Below are 18,232 nucleotides of genomic sequence, written 5' to 3' on the forward strand. Positions count from 1 at the left end.
AATGATATAACGGACTTCTGTTCTATAACCTCAAATTTATCTATTTATAAGCGACACTGTACATAATATGGCGGCGCAAGAGAAGAACCAGGCCGAGTTGGAGAAGGCATCCAGGCTGGCAAATGTTCCCCACTGTGAACAATATGAGAGAATGATCTCAGGCATGCTGTCAGTCGAGACATCTAGTTCATTTGAGACGATTAAGACTTGCTGACACCTATTGCAGATACGATTCACTTATCCCCAAGCTCACAAATGCTCGTCTCGCGGCTCGAAAGGCCATGAACGAATACAACACCTGGTTCCCCGAAGGGAACGACTTTAACATCGAGAACATCACAAAAAAACGAGCTGAAATGCTCAAATCATTTCTCGGGCACGTGGAGGATGACGAAGTCTTCATCGAGCCACCATTCAGGGTCGATTACGGCCCCAATATGTCAGTCGGAAAGAGATTCTACGCTAATTTTAACCTGACCGTCTTGGATTCGGCCATTGTTACGATTGGCGATAGGGTTATGATTGGTCCAAACGTTATGATTTCGACGGCGACACATGAAACGGAGGTCGCAAGTCGAAGGGCCTGCATTGAGTATGCGTACCCTATCAATATTGGCGATGACTGTTGGATTGGGGGCGGTGTTACTATTTTGCCTGGCGTGACGATTGGGGAGGGATGTACAATAGGCGCCGGATCAATCGTGACGCGCGATATACCCGCCTGGAGCGTGGCTGTGGGATCTCCTGCAAGGGTTGTCAAAAAGGTGCAGCCGCTGGGAGAGTTCGACGAATCGAATGGCGTTTGATGAAGGCGAATTCACAAGGGTCTATAAATATAAATCTTGAATTATTAATGATGTTCTTGTTGGTTAAATATCGTCTGCAGTTCAGCTGCTCAGCATTTGACGAATAGCCAAATCAAGGGTGTCGATTAAGCGCACGGTTGCGTCGACACAGATGACCCGAACTGCGAAGCATAAAGCGCAATGTATCATTTGATCGCGATGTGAATGAGAAAAAGTAGAAAGTGTTACGGAAAAAAAAAGTAAGAGGTAATAGCTTATCATCTTCGTCACCCTGAGAAAAGATATGAGTCTTTTTGATACTCTAAATGATCCTAGATTTGCGCCATAAGTTATGGCCATTCTTCTGGCGAAGCGCCGCGAAAGTAGGCAGCGTGGTGTGAAACAAACTAACGAACAAGGATGCTGTGACCAACATGCATATTGACGCTCATTAACAAGAACCCTCCCAAGAAGACCATCGATAGCGACAGCAATTATCTTCATCTTTCTATTTACGCTCTTTCCTATTGAAACATCGATTCAGTCAAAGAATATCCATACAACAGGGAATATCACGATCCTTCTTATCACGTACTCATCATGACCAGCCAGGAAGAGGCAGAGAGAGTTATTCGGGAGCTCACTGGCGAATACAAGTACGGTCTCGTTCAGTGGCCTAGACACCTGATACTAACTCTATACCAGGCTGGACGAAAACGTATATGAGAGTGGCAGAAAGTTCTTGCGCGAGCTGCTTCTATATATCGACGCGAAGAATTTCACGAAAGCTATCCTAAAAAAAGAACCTCCATATGTATCTTTCAGGATACACTCTAGTCACATTGAAGTTAAGTTCAACGACGACGGTCTTACAAGCAGAGATCTACAACATATTTGTCTGCCTTCCGGCACTGAGGGTGAAAGCTCTGGCGAAGATGGTCTCAGCTCGGTCTTAAGGTCTACGGCCAAGATTTATCTTCAGTCAGGCAACTTCTCCCTTGACTTGCGTCTCTCATCGAGTCAGGGTAAAATAAAACCAATTTGGGTCTCGCCACCTGCCCCAATACCCGATTCACTAACGCGCATGGTTGTCTATTTTCACGACTATGGCACCGAAGAAGATCTGGAACGCCTAAAGAGCGCTATTCTAGCACAATTTGACAGCTTAATAGCTGAAAGTCTACTGTTTCTTAGAGCCCTTCGGCGCATGACTGTTGAGTTCTATGGCAAGGGCGGTGAGCTCCGTCAATCCAAGCGATTCTGGAAGCATTCGATGAAAGACAACCGCGAATTACTCAAAACGACAATCGGTAACCAAGACGAAGAGGAGGGAGAAGGCCAAGTGTTCTGTGTGACGGAGCGGGGAGCTTGGGGCAGACGAAATGTCAAATTGGCGTTCCCACTGACGGAGAGCGGCAAACCCTCAATCGACACAAGAGAAAAAGGGATTTTCAACGTTTTGCCCATCAGCAAATCAAAATATAACGTGAGAATATCTCGCCTTTGTAATATATTTAGGACTGAATACTAACATATGCCACAGTTCTTGATAGACGCCGACCTTGAGTTCGACAATCAACAAAAGCTTAAGCCGAACTCAAAGAAGAATCAAGAAATTCGCATTTGGATCGCCGCGGCGTTCTTGCAAGCCATTACCATGTTTTTCACTCGCGCCAGTCTTCGTTATGAATGGCCTTTATTCCTCCCCCCCCCCATCACTCACAAGACACCCCTCAGCCTAGAAATCCGGTTTATGGCCCAGAAAAACCTTTTGGTGCAGGTGTATAATCAGTCGGCATTGCGATGCATGGATGAGATAACAATCCTACCTGACAATTTGAAAGACGAGAACGGGCAACCGCTGCTAGAACCCTTTGCAAACGACATGCTCTTGTCAACAGACTATCCTCCTCGCGTGGTGGAGATCTTCAAGGAGCACGGTGCAAAGACCATGCCGGATGACACTTTCTGGGGACACCTGGAGAATAATATGAGTTTGAAAAGTCCCAAGATGCATCGAAAATACACCACTGAAGAGTGGCATGCACGAATGGCACGATTTCTTCTCCAGTTCTCGAAAACGTCAACCTTAAATGCTTCAAGGGTTAAGTCCCTTGCAATTGTGCCTCTGAGAGATGGGACATGGACATCTATACTATCTGGCTCGGTGTATTTTCCACGTGCGGGAGGCAATTCCATCCCGGACACCAAATATTTGAGGATGGTAGCACCGCCCGCTACTCGACATCCAGATCGGTATGCTTTATTCAAATATCTTGGGGTTGCTGAACCCTCCCTCGAGATTGCCAGGGAGTCAGTTCGCGAAAGCCTGATCTCATCGGAGACTCTCCCGCTTAGACTTGTCAACGACTATCTACAATATCTCTACCTGACGCTTGAAGCCAGCGACTGGACGCGGTATGGCTACGAAGAAGTTAAGGTTCTAACAACAGACTCAACTTTTGAAAGGCCACAATATAACGTTAAGACAATTTACCTACCAGGCAAGAATCACCCGTTCAGTCCTGAAAGCCTGCTGGGGCCTGTGAAATCTTCTTCTCCTTGCTTGTTCTTACATCCTGACACTTTGAGCTATATGCCAACTCAGGGCAACTCTTCACGCATAAGTTGGAAAAGGTGGCTTTGCGACTATGTCGGATTAAGGGAAGACATCTGCCTAGAATCAGAGGAGACAGGAAAGCTATCGTCTGATTTCCTTCATATCATAAGCCAAAGTCCAGACAAGCTTTTAGACCTCCTTGAATATCTTCTGTCTAAAGGTGAGGTGGAGTTATCAAGCGAGTCCACTATCATGTCCGAGATTCGACAACTGTCTGCAAGCAACCCTTGCGAGGTCGACTTCGCGATCAAGCTACAAGATACTTGGCTTCCCCTCAAAACTCTCACTGATATAGTTGAGTCCTACATGGAACAGCCCGAACAGTTCCCTTTTCTGAGATACATTCAAGAAAATACTGGAGGCATCGGCACACGCTGGAACTTTCTATCTGAGAGTCTTCTTGTTGGTAAGGAAGATAATCTTGACTTTCGTCTTGAGATCTTGCGTTCAATCCGTCGCTCAGATCCTCCAAAGGATCCCAGTCACCAACTCCAAAAGGTTCTGGATTTATACGCTTCCATATATACCAAGTTCACTGCTTCCGGATTAATGACTGCTGACAGAGAGAAGCTCAGGTAAGCCGTTCTATCTTGTCGAACTTGGTTTACACTAACATTGTGTCAGAAACTTCTTCAATGAGTCCGGTATGGCCTACTTGAATGGAGAAGAACTTGAGTGGGCGAGCTCTTCGTCTTGTATATGGGACGCACCACCAAACATGGTCACAATGCGCTGTCTCAAGTCCTGTTACGACCTACAAGGCTCGAACATTGAAGTCAAAAGCGCCCTACAGAACCTTTTTCTCGACACCCTCGGCATTCAGAATGCTCAACTTGAACATTTGGTCGCAGAGTTGAATGAGTTGCGCATCAGAAATGACGAGGATCCTGCAAAAATTCTCCAGATATACGACTTCATGAACACGAAGGTTCCTTCATCTCATGATATTAGGTATGTATTATTCTGTCACAGCAAAATTCTACCTGTGACTCTGATGACAAAGTAGGACTTTATTTGAGAGCTCACCGCTTATCTTCATCTCCGACGGCCAATATATAGGCTGGCACACCTCTACTGAAGTCCTATGGTCTAGCAACACGGACCTGTGCGGTATGGGAACCTTGGACGACACGTATGAAACACTTCGTGGTTTCTTCGTCGATAAACTTGGCATTGAGTCATTATCACTAAAAATACTTTACGACCGCCTAAATAAGTCTCCCAAGTGCAAGCCACAGCAGATGAAAGAGGCCTTTTTCATCTTGAATGACTTTCTACGAAGCGAAACAGCATTTCTGGATCCGCAGCCTGTCAGGAATGCTGAAATATTCCCTGTCAAAGATCCCGATGGGAGTGTCTCCCTGAGATCTGTAGAAACAGACTTTGCCATCGGAGATAATGACATTTTGAGGATAAATTTCGAAACTCATATCCGTCTTCTTGACTTCGACCTTGGGGAATTCTATCGTCTCAAGCCTTTGTTCGAATGGCTAAAACTTGAAAGTCGATATTTGTCTAGATGTGTCCGAGAGGATGTGACGGTCATTGCTAAGGAGAAAGGAGGTCTTTTCGGAGCATCTGAAGTCCCAATCCGTTATAGGAAGCGAAACTTGAAAGCCATAGCCCGCTATATTACTCGGTAAGCTCCTCGGTATACTTGATAGAAACAAAAACACTAATGTCTTCAGTGTTGCGGCGAATTTCGGTAGCCCCTGCTGTCGCTCTGGGATCAAAGCGTTTCACAAGCATCTAAGCAGGATTGAATGTGTACAGGTATGGAGGATAAAGACCTTCTTCATTCTACAACAGAATGGTGAGACCTTTGTAACAGAGAGTCAGCTGTCCAAGGCACATATTGCTGAGCCTGACGGGAGACTCACGATCTATGTTCCCGTGGATCCAGTATCACAGGATATCTGTTTCGGCTCGGTATTGCCCAGAAAGCTCGCAGTATGGATCATGCAGGATCCGGAAAGTAGCGGCCGACCTCATGTTGACATTGAGATGGTCAATGCACTGACTGCCATCTTGGCCAGTGAGACGACATCTCTTGACGAGATCCTTGATGAACTAGGTATTGCCAGATTGTCGTATGATGGCCTCAGTGACGATGGAGATGATGCCACGAGACAGAGGGTATCATTCAAAAATGTCGTTGAACGGCCCCGAAAGACAGATTCGCTGTCGTTTGGCCTCCCCGTCAGCAACACGAGCGAAAGTCTATCTGTTAAGATGCCTGGTCAGACCGAAACCAACGTTGAAACTGGGTGTTGAGATAGGCTACAGAGAGTGCATGCATCCTCATCGAGGAGTTGCTGCAGAGTACCACTATGCAGTTTCGGGATACTGAAGCAAGTTGATTTCCCACGGTGCTACGGGACTTGGACTACGCTAGGATTGGGGGGTTAGGAGTGGCCCCAGCCCCAAAAGAAAGGGAACAAACAAATACGGATCACCAGTACTCAGCGACGATACGCAAATAAGAAACTATAATATATCGAGGTTTACAGTAAATGCATTCGTAAATCAAGGACTTGATAGAAGCATATTTGCATAGTTGAGTGACTATTAGGACTTTAGAGCCATTTCACAGCTCGCGTCGCCCGTCTTGCCTCGCCATCATAATCTTTTTATTCACCTCAGATTTGTGAAATACTTCAACGCAAGAACGGATTTCATAAAATTAAACAAGCTAAAGGTATTTATTCCCCCGTTTCGGTGGAGTGAGTAATGGGAATAGAGTCTACCCCCCTGCAAGTTTAGGCCTTGTTATCAAGAATTAACTGGATAGGGACGGCTCCAGGCAAATCACCCATGTTGAAGGGTAGAGGCGTCACCCAATATACTGACCATTCGCCATCGCCTTCTGGGTCTTTCCATGCCATCCAGTGTCCTTCATTTATGTCCTCATCGGCAATTTCCAGAGTATGGCCCCCAGTGCCATCACCAAGACCCTTCATACAAAAGTCATGATAAACCATTGAACCAATGCCAAATGGGCTAGTTTCAGGCGAAGTCTGCAACTGATACGGCCCACGGCCGCTTGGACCAATGACAGATAAAAAGTCTGACATGGAGTCGTCCTTCAGTACGAGAGATGTTTCATTTGATTTGCATTGTAGGCAGAAAGTCAGAACTCCGACGTCGGTAGGGGCCAAAACTAGACTCTTGTCCAAGTGATGTGCGACATGCATGTCATTGACCTCATCGAGGCCGCTATAGCGCGTCAGTATGTCTCAGGCAACTCAAAAGCCGGAGGGAAGTTGGAAGATATAACAAACCTTGAAACTCGGATACCATACGACTCAGAGATACTCATCGTGATGTGGTCGGATGTAGGAAAATGATGAAGAGTCAAGGACAGCTTGCGACAAGACTTATAACCATGGCCCGGATTTGCGGTTTGGCCGAGTCCCGACGGCATCGTCCGTTAGAGCTAGCTCTTATTAGCCCTTCGTGTTCTAAACTATCTATGACTCATTCAACGAAGCTTTATTTAACTAGAACTAATTCCTGAATACGAGTCCTGAGTACGACAGAATCTCCAGTAAACGTCCCCGCCGAACGCCACTAGCCCGTCTCTACCTGGATATAATGCATAATGTCTGCATTACTGTATCAGGTTAATAAAGTGCCCACAACAATTGATTGTCGTAGCTGTTGACTCTATAGCATCTAATTTTATACATATGTTAAGCCGCCTCATTTTCGCCAACCGCCCCAAACTCCATTACCAACCCGAGCGAAAAATGCAAGTGATATGAGGAGGTTACATTTCGCTATCTATGCTCACGGGTTCTGTGCTCCTAGGATTTCGCCAGCTCATTCAGGATCAGGTACAATGTGGTACAGGCTGCTACTCAAGTATCTATCCGCTAGTCGAACTTGACATTGAGGTTAGCCTTGCCAAGACGTGTCCCGTTAACCTCAACATCAAAGTTGACGCTTCTGCCCGTCGGAAGCATTCTCACGTTGTAATTCAAAACTTTCTTCTTCTTTCCCTTGGGCGTAAAATGATTCTTCAACCTTGATACTGGCATACAATTCTCGAGTGTACAGTCCATGGTACATATCTCCTCAACGGTAGATTCCAGTCGCTCGGGAGGGTTGGTCTCTTCACATTGGTATATCGTGTCAGAGAAGCGTCCATCCCAATCGGTGTCGTGGATCTCATAAAAAGAGTGACTAACTTTCTCTGACTTGGAGACACAGTCGCCCTAAGAGATCTTAGCAAGGATTCGGAAAATCAGAAACTCAAGACTCGCACCTTTTTGAGATACCATTGCATCTGGTTGCCGGCGCGATACTCGCCCTCATCCTCGTCCCAGAACCTGCCCTTCTTGAGATGTTTTCCCTCCTCAAATGCTGTGTGATATGTAACTCCATAGTGTGCTCTAGAGATTGTGGATGTAACTGTAATGGGCTTGTGGACTTTTTGCTGGCCAATTTCATCCCCTCCATCGGTAAAGGCTTTGCAAACTGCGCCTTGACAGATCGCCGTTCGCCTGAGATGTCAGTCGCTGGGTCACGGTTGTAGAAAGATAGGCTCTTACGGTTTCATGCCGTTCGGCTGGAGGACATCGATCCCGTCCTCAGAGAAGATCTCTTGCAAATGGCTGTACAAGTAAGGGCTCCCGCCGAGGCCTCCCACAAGTATGATTCCCTAGGAATTCCTTTTAGTCTGCTACACTTGTTCATCAGCTAGTCCGACTTACCGTCACTTGGAGATCATGATCCTCTGCTTTCTCAATCTGAGAGTTGATAAGATCCACAATATCATCAAAGACCTTGGTGAATGTCTCTTTGATATCTGCCCTATCAATATTGTTAGTTAACCAATCAATAGCTTCCTGTATAGATATTTACTCTTTGAATTGTATTTTACCTCTCTTGATCAAAGGTTCCTTCGAGGTATCATCAAAGCGCTGCTTAGGCTTGTTGGAGAACATTTCAATCGGAAGTGTGACCGTGTAAACCTTGTCCGTGTTTCCGGGTTTGAACTGTGGCTTGATGGAGTACTCCCAGCACTCTTTCATGATTTCATTCTTTCCTCCGCGACTCAGAACTTTCCAAGTCGGGCCCAGACGCTCTCTACATATTCGCTCGAAGGCTTCATCGATAAAGACACCTCCACAAAGCTCTCCTACAGATGTGTATTAGTTGATGCATGTTGGGTTTTGTTAGAGGTTGCAAACCTTGTCCTAGGACTGCCTCGCGCATGCGGATAGGATCAATAGACTCGATCTCGTAGGTGATCAGATCCTAAACCAAGTTCATATTAGCACAGTTACCAAGGTCAGATTCGACAATACAAAAATGCTTACCACTGTGCCACCGCCGGCATCACACACAACATACACGTTGCCTTGCTTCACAGAGTCGTAGCGATCTAGTATGGTTGACAGAGCAGCAGCTTCAGGCTCGGTTACGACATTTAGCTGAGTCGGCCCAGCCGATCGACGCCCTAACATGCCTGCCTTCCGGATAGCCTCTTCAGTGCTCTGCTGGGCATACCCTTTCCAGATAGCCGGAATGGTGACAACAATATGCAAAGTCAAAGCGTTAAACGCAACATTGCCGAGTTCCTGTTTGATCTTGGTCTGGGCGTGATCCCACAGCAGCCTCAGGTAATCGGCGACCACGTCAACGGGAGCCTTACCAGACTGTCTGGTGATGTCGCGAGCTCGTTGAAGAAAAGGAGATGCTCTCATCTCAGGGCTCAGGTCATCAGGTTTCAGTAGTAGAAGCTTGAACCATTGGAGACGTGATACCTCACCAGGGATCTCATATCCCCACTTCATCTCACCATCGTCATCGTAGTAGATCTCGGTAGGAACCTTCCCTTCCTCTCGACCTAGACCAGGCCAGGAGGAGATGAAATTGATGTTGTGTCTCTCAAAATCGGCGGCAGTAGCCCAAGCAACTCCACTGTTGCTATCGTCCAACTCTAGTCAGTCTCTAGTAAATGTGCGAAAGGAAACTGATACTCACGTGGTCCCAAAGTCAATGCCGACAGCCAAGACACTCCTCTTAGTTGTCTTGAAGTGAGTGGGAAGACGGCTGTTTGGAAACATTATTGCCGAAAGGTTCAACAGTGTTTGAATTGGAAGTTGTTGTTCAGTAGAAGAATGAAGTCTCAGGCTGGTCAAGATTGTGTGTGAATTAATGTTGCTGGTGGACTACAGTTGGGCTCTTAAATGGGTATTTCATCCATGTTGAGAAGATGTGCTGTGGGTTCAGCTCAGTAGGCCATTTCATGGTGGTGCGGTACAACAGCGGCCATCAATCACGGCCAACACAACTCAGGCTGGTGGCTTGAGGGATCAAATCAGGCTACCAATCAGCATTTCCAAATCTCATCAACACGCGCTGAAATAGCCGCTTTGCACAAGGATGACAAACATGATTACCTATATTTAGAGGTGTTTCTCTTTGGTTAAGGCAAGGTTCCTTAGAAATTGATGTTCCCTTCATCTTGGCATTTGTAGTGGCGCAAAGCTGAAAACCACCAGGTGCATTTTCAATCCACCAGCGGTTAAAGGTGCCAATGATAGGCAGGCTGGCGAAATCAGGCTGAGGGGTTTGCACAAAAATATCGCAAAGTGCAAAGATGCCGAAACGACTAGGCTTTCTTGAAATGCGAGTGGGCATATTTGGTTGCTCGAAGGGGCCGCAACCAGATTATTTATCTGTTGGTGGGGTTTTGGGGAAGCGCTCTGTCCGGGTCTCGGGGATGGGAAATAGCAAATGGCATGGCTGAGTCCAAGGTTTTTGAACGTCCACAATGTTGCACAATGCATCGCCCCCAGTTTGCAAGTCCTAAAGCCACTCGCATTGTATATCTAATTTTGTGTTCTATATTTATCTCACCTGGTCGGAGTCAGAACGCGAAAGTTGATCCCGGTCATGCTCAGCTTTATAGAAGAATATAAGAGTCTTTCAGTATCGGTTCATATCGAGGAAAATACCTTCTTGCATATTTTATTGCTTCATATTTCCAAGAGCCCGGCGCCACACTTAGTCCCCAATCAGTTCTGTTCCTTCTTCCTAATCCATATATCGAAGAGATGGAAGGAGTTGCTCCATCCCACGAGTCTACTCACGGCATGACGAGCGAATCAACTACAGTCGAAACGTCCAGAAGAGATCCCGAACAAGAAAACGAATATCTTCTCTCTGACGTAGAACATCTTCAGGACCAACTTGAGGAGACAAGACTAGATCTATACAATTCGGTTGCGGAACGGAAGCAGTTAGTTGAAGCGTTAAACGATCTTCGGACCAAACTCCAGCCAGCTGGCCGCTTGACCAACAGTGAAGTCAAGGGCTTTGTGAAGCAATTAAAGTACAACATTTCTAATCTCGGCGAGCAATGGCCAGAGAGCGTACCGCTGGAGAGCCCGTCAACGGATTCCAAGTATCTGCGGTACCTCCAGTCGATCACCCCAGAGAGCTCAGACTACCGACGGCTACTGCAAGATGAAGATCGGCGTCCGCAAGTAGTCGAGGCCTTCATTTGGAAGGTACTGGCTACTGAAGTCTTTGGGCACTTCCACTGGGCTGGTGGGACGGCCGCTCCTCATATGAGATCCCTCCAGTTGTTTTTCACACGTAAGTGTACCGGTATCAAAAGGCTGAGAACTTCGCGCTAACGCAGGTGAATAGCTGGTCAACTAGGCTCGCCTAGACTCTTTGAAGTCCAGTTGTGGACTTGGAAGACAACCCAGTTATTCTTTGAAGCCCTCAATTCTCGAGGGGATGATGAGAAGGATCAGAACAAACTCTATCTCGAGCGCATGAAGAACAATATCACTTTGCTTATCATTGAAACTCTCGGGTTATCAATCAACTCTAGTGGCGGTATCGCTGAGCAGCTGGATGATATCCTGCAGGACGCCATTGAGTTGGACAAAAAGTTCTGTCAACAGGCTGCTACATGGGAGTGGAAGTATCCATACAAGAGTCATCACGAGGAAGCGTTGGTTTTTGACGGTGGCTTCATGAACTTGGATCAAGCAGAACGCTTTTCTTCTGATGAAAAGGCCCAGAGTCAGCAGCTGGTTAGGTTCGTCATTTCACCGGCCCTGATAAAGCGAGGTGGTAAAGATGACATCAATGACGAACAGGAGACTACTGTGATGAAGATGGTGGTATCATGCAAGAACTAGACAATCAGAGCTGAATGTATTCTTCGAGATCTTAGCCAAAGCAAAGTTCACAGTAGCTAGCTTGATATGCCTAAAAGAAGTGGCCTGGGGAAGCTGGTAGCTGCTCTGAATCAGGGGGTCATAGGGCCATGGGCAAAGTCAAAAGTGCCCATTCCACTAGGGCACAATAGATCATGGATATCCTGTATCTTCAGTACACAAAACTGGCTGTTCATACCATTGTCTTGGTCGTCGGGAACTCCAATATCTGAATCTCGCAAATGCCGAGCTCAAGACTTTCGTCCAAGGTTACAGCGTTAAAGCATGGTAGCTGAAATCCCCTTTCCAGGTTTTACATAGTGTAAAAACAAGAACGATCGTCTCTTACCTACGCCGGTATTCTTTTTCCATGTATCTGCTCACATAGGTCGCCAAAGAAAACAAGTAGTAAAACATCCAGGATACTGCAAAGTTCAATAATACTTTTAATAACCTTAAGAGTCTCTCAGACAAGCGGAGGCAGACCATGAGCTTCAGCATCACCGGAAGTCCAGGATCCTACCCCGACAATGCCGCGAACCCGGCATGGCGAGGTTTAGCCATGTGGGCAGTACACGTCATCAACTATCCCGAAGGGAGTTCCTGGGATGTTTTTGTTGAGAATAGTATGGATTAAGGCATTGAACAATAAGTGGATCGAGTTATTGGAAGAGTTGGCTCCTTGTAGTGCCGCGAGTGCCCCCGAAGTACGGATGGCTGAACTCAACCTCCGGCTTTCATTCTATGTGGTTCTAAAAATCGCAAGACGTTTATCGATCAAGGCCATACAAGGTCTATCCCGATGTACTCTTTCATGCGCTGCAGGCGGTTGAGGAAGTACTGAGTGAGTATGTAATTGACATCTGTACGAAGTTTAGATGATCCGTTGATCGAACCCATTTAGTGAGAGTGAGAAGGTAAATTTTGTGTCTCTTTAGATATATACCTAATAGTCAAGTCTAGAATATAGTGCAAATACAATAAACACGCCTGCGTCTTTCAAAGAGAAAATGAAGGGGTTCCCAAATCAACAAGATCCAAATCCCCGATTACTCAACGTAGTTGAGCTTAAAGTCCTTGGGGCCCTTGTAGCGCTGGATCTCAGCATTGGGCTCTTTGGACTGCCAGAGCTGCTTGTTGGGGATGAAGTGCTTTCCAACAGTGTTGCTGATGGGGCTGACAGGCTGGGAGATAGTGAAGGTCAAGCCCTTCTTGCTGCGCTTGACGGAGAAGGTGCGAGAAGAGTCCTTGCACTTGGCGTCCTTGACATCAGGGAGGAGATAGTTGGCGGATTGGACCTGGGCGGAGCAGTGAACGGGGGTCTTCCAGGTCTCCATGGTTCCGGGCTGGATCACCTTGAACTCATAGCTGGAAATATTATGTTAGCAATTGTTTTCAAGGGTAGAAGGGATGGTACTGACTCGCAGAAGGTGCTGTGAGGGATGCAGCTGGCGGTGAAGTCCTTGACCTCGTAGACGGCGTAGCCTGAGACGGCGGCAGCGGAGACAAGAGCAGTGGTGAAGATCTTCATTTTGGTGGTTTTGAAGAAAAGGTTGGTGTTTGGTTTAGGTTGAGAGAGGAATTGTAGTGTTGATTGGTAGTGAGGTTGAGTTGTTGTTGAGATAAAGGATGAGCTTCCGTTGAGGAATCCCTCCCTTTTTGTATTGCGATTGTCCCCAGAAAATGCTGGAGCTGATGTCGATCGCCTCATTCGCCGATCCCTCATAAATCCGCCCTTGAGTCTTGCTGTTTGTGGGGAATTTGAGGGTCACGATCCCCAAATCTCGTATTCTACGTGCCGTCCGGAACTCGGCATTTCGCATGCATGGCCCTCCGGCTAGATCATCGCCTTATTCAGGCTAATTCTCTATGGTCATGTCTCAATTGAACACAGCCCTTCAATATCTAGCCTCGATTTGCGTCCAGAAGGGCCCAGGCCTAAAAAGTCGCAAGATTCAGGGTCCTGTGATATAATTAGCTACTATTTTTATCCCTCGTTGCTTAACCCTTTTAGGTGAAGAAATCTTGGGCCGAGGCTCTAGAGTGTTCAAGTGATGTCATGGAGAAGACGCTTTGACAGGAACGTAATGACGTCGATAATGTCTCTCGGCCGAGTTATCGATAACATTTGCTCTGCATTGAAAGTCATTTCAGGCGAGCATAGGCGCATCGGAACTCGGATGATCGTCATTTCAATACGAGGTTCTGTCTTCAATGCGCGTCACGAAATGGCTTGGCAATGGAAATATTTCATTGCGACGTTGCAATTGCTACGAATCAAATTGATCATAGCGTCACTGACCGAAACTCTGCTATTTCCAGTTTAACATATTTCGTGATCATTACAGTATCTTGATTTTTAGGTGATCCAAACTTATTCTGTATGGATCTCTAGGAACAGATACAGGTAATGCAGTTGGTATATATTCCACCACTTCCAGAGACGTCATGTAGTCTCACTCTCAGAGTGAGAGAAAAAAAGCCTTAAAAGACTACAAGCTCTTAGACGCAGCTTTATCACAATTTGACTAATCAAATTTTATATAAGAGATGATAATGTACTTGGAAATTAGCTACCCTAGAGCTTGATCAAGAAGTGGATACGCTCTAAGGATAGTTCCCATCCACTTTTCATAATTGTACTGCACTAGCCGTATAGAGATTAGGTCCTCATAACCAACTGCGGCCTATTGGATCCGTGGTTCGATTCCCGTCTTCTCCAGTGCCTGGGTTTTGCTCTGACTCCAGAATGATCAAGTCAGTATCAATTGCAGCCAGGATTTTATTCGTAAGAAATATAGGCATATGAGATTCTTGATGCAAATTAATGTGACAGCCACAAGTTTTGTTTTGCTGTTTCATTCAGGCATTTTGCGATGGCTTATGGTGACTCAGTCGGTGAACAATTTAGCCAGAGGAGTTAAGTGGGCGGGGGCGCGCGAAGAGGCTAGTGAACACATTCATATAAGTTGCTCTTCAGTTACCTATTTACTGAACGAACTTGGCTAGTTTTTTCACCTGTCCTTGTGTAAATTCGATGCTCTACAGCTTCTCTCACCTCTCTGTTCACTATGACGCCCCCTACTCTTACCGGTCCTTTATGCACTAGGCCATCTCTTACTCAGGACCTCCAAAACATCGGCCTGAAACCACAAGATACAGTCCTGGTCCACAGCTCCCTTAAGAGCATAGGATGGATCAACGGCGGAGCTGAAGCTCTTGCCCAAGCTCTTCTCGACATTCTTACACTCGAGGGGACTCTCGTTGTTCCAACGCACACCAGCAGCAACTCAGACCCGTCGAAGTGGGTTAACCCACCAGTCCCTGAAGAATGGTGGCAGACTATTCGCGAAACCAGACCTGCATTCAACCACAAAACCACTCGAAGCGAAAACATGGGTGTATTGGCTGAGACAGTGAGGACATGGCCAGGTGCAGTGAGAAGCACGCACCCTCAAACCTCATTTGCTGCAATTGGTGCAAAGGCGAAGTTTATCACAGACGGACATGATCTGGACAGTATGCTGGGAGAAAGGAGCCCCCTAGCTCGTTTGGAAGAGCTGAATGCCAAGGTCTTACTTATTGGTGTTGGATTTGATAACTGTACCTGCTTTCATCTTGCAGAGTACAGAGTAAACTCACCAAAGGCTGATATCTCATTCGCGGTGTCAGTCAACGGAGCTAGAGAATGGGCGACTGTATCAGACGTCAGTGTCAACGAGGAGGACTTTTTGGAAGTGGGGAAAGATTTTGTTGAGCAAAATAGTGTGGCGAAGGGTCAAATTGGTGCAGCAAATTGCCATTTGTTTTCGCTACCTCAGGCAGTCAAATTTGCTCAACAGTGGTTTCTTTCCCATCGAACAGGAGTTCCCCAGAAGACCTGCCACTAGAGTGCCTTTTCCAAAAGAGCCGATATAGGCAATCTGAGGCATCGCTCTAATTAGGAATTGAAGTCCAAGTTTGTTGTTTGCTCTAGACTTCACAAGGGCATCTCAGCCTCGGACGAACAACGTCACTTTTCTCTGAATCAAAACATAGCATCCTAGACAGTCTAAATAACCTCGTTTTTCTATTTCGACATTGCGTTTGTCAGTCTGCCTAACAGCACAGTCTCACACGCTTCAATTCGGTAGTAAGCGGGCATGTCGTGTCAGCCATCATCACGTGGCTAGCGCGGGTAGGCTTTTTGGAGGGGTTTTCCAAGCCAGTCCAGTTTGAATTCCAGCCTTGATTGCTCAACACAAAGTCTTTGTTCTTACTATCTGCTGTGCATAATGACTGAGCCTTTGTGCCATAGCTGCAAGCAATTTGCAAAAGACTTTGCTGAGATTGACGTTAAAGAGTCGATTCCAAGCCGCACAATCGCACCGAATATCTACAAACTCAAAGAATCAGCGCAGAATGGCTGTTCTCTTTGCCAAATCATATACCAGTCCTTCTGTTATCAAGTTTCAAAATGTAATTGGACTGAGACATTGGCTATCCATCTTTCGGCGTATAAGGTTCTCCGTCATTACAAAAACGTTATAGCTGAGGGACAAGATCCAAAAGAGCCGAAGGTTTGGTGCGGTATCGGAACAGACATAGACCGCAGTCGATGGCACCCTCTGCCACTTGTTACAGACGAAGAAGAGGAAGCATGCATTAGAGAAATGACCTCGCGCAATGTAAGATCAATCGCAGATTTATCATCAGCCGAGGGCGTTGACACGGCTGTTGCGTTGGCCAAAAGATGGATAGAAAACTGCTCAACAAGCCATGAAAAATGTGGTATACAGCCTAAGAGTTTAGACCCAACCAAGACGATACCGACAAGACTCATCGACGTTGGCTCCAAAGACGGAGCAGTTTCCCCGAAAATAGTGACTACAAACTCCTCATTCGAGATTGAGTATCTTGCTTTGAGCTATGCATGGGGTTCCGGCCACGATTTCGCCAAAACGACAGCATCCAATCTGTTGGAAATGACGAAGCATCTGCCATGGGATGATCTTGCAAAGACCGTACAAGACGCGATTATCTTTACGAGAAAGTTAGGATATAGGTATCTGTGGGTGGATGCTTTGTGCATATTACAGAGCGAAGGGCCAGATGACCAGCGGCACAAAGATGACTGGTCTTATGAGGCGGCGAGGTTCGGACAATACTATGAAAACGCCACCTTGACGATCGCAGCAAGCGGTTCCATATCATCGCAGCAAGGACTATTCCTGGATAGGCCCGCACTTGAATTCGATCCGCAACCCGTGACGCTCACGATCAACAAGATCTCCGGTGACACGACACACCTCGAAGTTCATCCAGCGTCCCCTTCATGGGAGCTAAGTATTCAAAATGTTCCCCTTCTTACCAGAGGATGGGCTATACAAGAGCGAGTCCTATCAAAAAGAATACTCCATTTTGGCGCCAGCTGTTTGCTGTGGGAATGCTCTGAACTTAAAACAACAGAGGCGAACCCCAACAGCTCAGAACCCAAGCTTTATGGCTACAGAAATGAAGAATTTGTATCTGTTTTTAGAAACTTGGAAAATCAGGAGCAAGACGATCTTATAACGCTATGGTACCAATTTGTCGAGGCTTATTCTGGGACAAACTTCTCTTTCTATAGAGATAAGCTCCCTGCACTCTCTGGTATCGCGAAAAGAATCCAAAGCTGTTTTCCACAAGATTACGTAGCAGGAATGTGGGAGTCTTCTATTCCTCAAGGACTGCTTTGGATAGGCTGGGGAGGGCAAGAGCCTGAAGTTGACCCATCGCGTGGAACAAATCGACCCTCGTGGTGTTGGGCCTCCCCTATCCATCCGATCATATTTCTGCCAATAATGACCTACTACAAAGAAAAGTATTTGACCCTTCAAGTGAAGTCGTGGTCGGTTAGGACCAACGGGCCTCAGACATCAGGCCAGATACTCGAGGGGAGTGTGACTATTTGCGGTCCTATCAAGTCGTTCAACCTATACGACCTGAACTTGGATTTCGTTTTTGGTCCCGAGGCTCACGACAGGGAAGGAAATACAATCAAGAGCGAAGCTACGCTTGGTATCCGAAAGCCCGAGGACCGCATCGCATATTTGGATTATACCAACTTTTTGGAAGTCATCACCCGGAGTTACACTTGCATCTTGGTCGCAAAACTGCTCCCGTCAATGTGGACTCCCGAAGAAAAGAGAATGATCGGTGCTGCGCTGATCCTGGAGGCCACTGATCATGCTGGAGCTGCCGGTCAGTATAGGCGAATTGGTGTGCTTTGTCTTCCGTATGAACAATACTGGGCCAACGTTCAGGACAGTAAGACGGTTGAGCTTGTCTAGTGCCTAACAGAAAGATATAACCAGATCGTTAGATTAAGGAATGACGGAGGCCTAGGTATACTTAAGATACAGCCCATTCAGCGAGCAGAGGAGTCGAGACGTATATCCACATTTGTCTTGTTGACTTGTTTGATCCAGTTTCATGATGAGTCGAGAGAAGGACGTATTTTCGGCTAGCTTGATAAAAAAGATGGGACCTTGTTGTACATGCTTTAAATATGAAGCTGATAGATACCGACTAGAGGAAGGAATGCGAACAATGGAATCCTCGCCTCTGAAGCTCAACTATGATCTAATGGTTCAATGAATGTATGATTTTGGTACCACTGA

At 46.5% G+C, this 18,232-nt stretch overlaps 8 protein-coding genes across 8 annotated transcripts; 5 read left to right on the plus strand and 3 right to left on the minus strand.

The window, feature by feature from the left end:
- Window positions 1-67: 67 nt before the first annotated feature.
- FMAN_11601 (uncharacterized protein) lies at window positions 68-806 on the plus strand (the record flags this gene model as incomplete). Its single annotated transcript, XM_041834436.1, has 2 exons — window positions 68-168; window positions 227-806. The coding sequence occupies 2 exons, from the start codon at window positions 68-70 to the stop codon at window positions 804-806; spliced, it is 681 nt and encodes a 226-aa protein (XP_041684700.1).
- Window positions 807-1,385: 579 nt separating this feature from the next.
- Window positions 1,386-5,679, plus strand: FMAN_11602 (uncharacterized protein; the record flags this gene model as incomplete). Its single annotated transcript, XM_041834437.1, has 6 exons — window positions 1,386-1,441; window positions 1,491-2,271; window positions 2,329-3,980; window positions 4,030-4,356; window positions 4,412-5,044; window positions 5,094-5,679. The coding sequence occupies 6 exons, from the start codon at window positions 1,386-1,388 to the stop codon at window positions 5,677-5,679; spliced, it is 4,035 nt and encodes a 1,344-aa protein (XP_041684701.1).
- Window positions 5,680-6,164: 485 nt separating this feature from the next.
- FMAN_11603 (uncharacterized protein) lies at window positions 6,165-6,724 on the minus strand (the record flags this gene model as incomplete). The annotated part of the gene is made up of 2 exons (XM_041834438.1): window positions 6,165-6,621; window positions 6,687-6,724. The coding sequence occupies 2 exons, from the start codon at window positions 6,722-6,724 to the stop codon at window positions 6,165-6,167; spliced, it is 495 nt and encodes a 164-aa protein (XP_041684702.1).
- A 556-nt stretch (window positions 6,725-7,280) lies between these two features.
- Window positions 7,281-9,479, minus strand: FMAN_11604 (uncharacterized protein; the record flags this gene model as incomplete). The annotated part of the gene is made up of 8 exons (XM_041834439.1): window positions 7,281-7,622; window positions 7,673-7,910; window positions 7,959-8,068; window positions 8,121-8,220; window positions 8,272-8,548; window positions 8,601-8,667; window positions 8,730-9,339; window positions 9,397-9,479. 8 exons carry the CDS (start codon window positions 9,477-9,479, stop codon window positions 7,281-7,283), a joined length of 1,827 nt encoding a protein of 608 aa, XP_041684703.1.
- A 993-nt stretch (window positions 9,480-10,472) lies between these two features.
- Window positions 10,473-11,573, plus strand: FMAN_11605 (uncharacterized protein; the record flags this gene model as incomplete). The annotated part of the gene is made up of 2 exons (XM_041834440.1): window positions 10,473-11,016; window positions 11,071-11,573. The coding sequence occupies 2 exons, from the start codon at window positions 10,473-10,475 to the stop codon at window positions 11,571-11,573; spliced, it is 1,047 nt and encodes a 348-aa protein (XP_041684704.1).
- Window positions 11,574-12,640: 1,067 nt separating this feature from the next.
- On the minus strand, window positions 12,641-13,122 carry FMAN_11606 (uncharacterized protein; the record flags this gene model as incomplete). Its single annotated transcript, XM_041834442.1, has 2 exons — window positions 12,641-12,959; window positions 13,013-13,122. 2 exons carry the CDS (start codon window positions 13,120-13,122, stop codon window positions 12,641-12,643), a joined length of 429 nt encoding a protein of 142 aa, XP_041684705.1.
- A 1,540-nt stretch (window positions 13,123-14,662) lies between these two features.
- On the plus strand, window positions 14,663-15,481 carry FMAN_11607 (uncharacterized protein; the record flags this gene model as incomplete). The annotated part of the gene is made up of 1 exon (XM_041834443.1): window positions 14,663-15,481. The coding sequence occupies one exon, from the start codon at window positions 14,663-14,665 to the stop codon at window positions 15,479-15,481; it is 819 nt and encodes a 272-aa protein (XP_041684706.1).
- A 384-nt stretch (window positions 15,482-15,865) lies between these two features.
- On the plus strand, window positions 15,866-17,902 carry FMAN_11608 (uncharacterized protein; the record flags this gene model as incomplete). Its single annotated transcript, XM_041834444.1, has 1 exon — window positions 15,866-17,902. One exon carries the CDS (start codon window positions 15,866-15,868, stop codon window positions 17,900-17,902), a length of 2,037 nt encoding a protein of 678 aa, XP_041684707.1.
- Window positions 17,903-18,232: the final 330 nt, after the last annotated feature.

The sequence above is a fragment of the Fusarium mangiferae genome, assembly GCF_900044065.1.
Source record: "Fusarium mangiferae strain MRC7560 genome assembly, contig: FMAN_scaffold008, whole genome shotgun sequence".
Taxonomy (NCBI): Eukaryota; Fungi; Ascomycota; class Sordariomycetes; order Hypocreales; family Nectriaceae; genus Fusarium; species Fusarium mangiferae.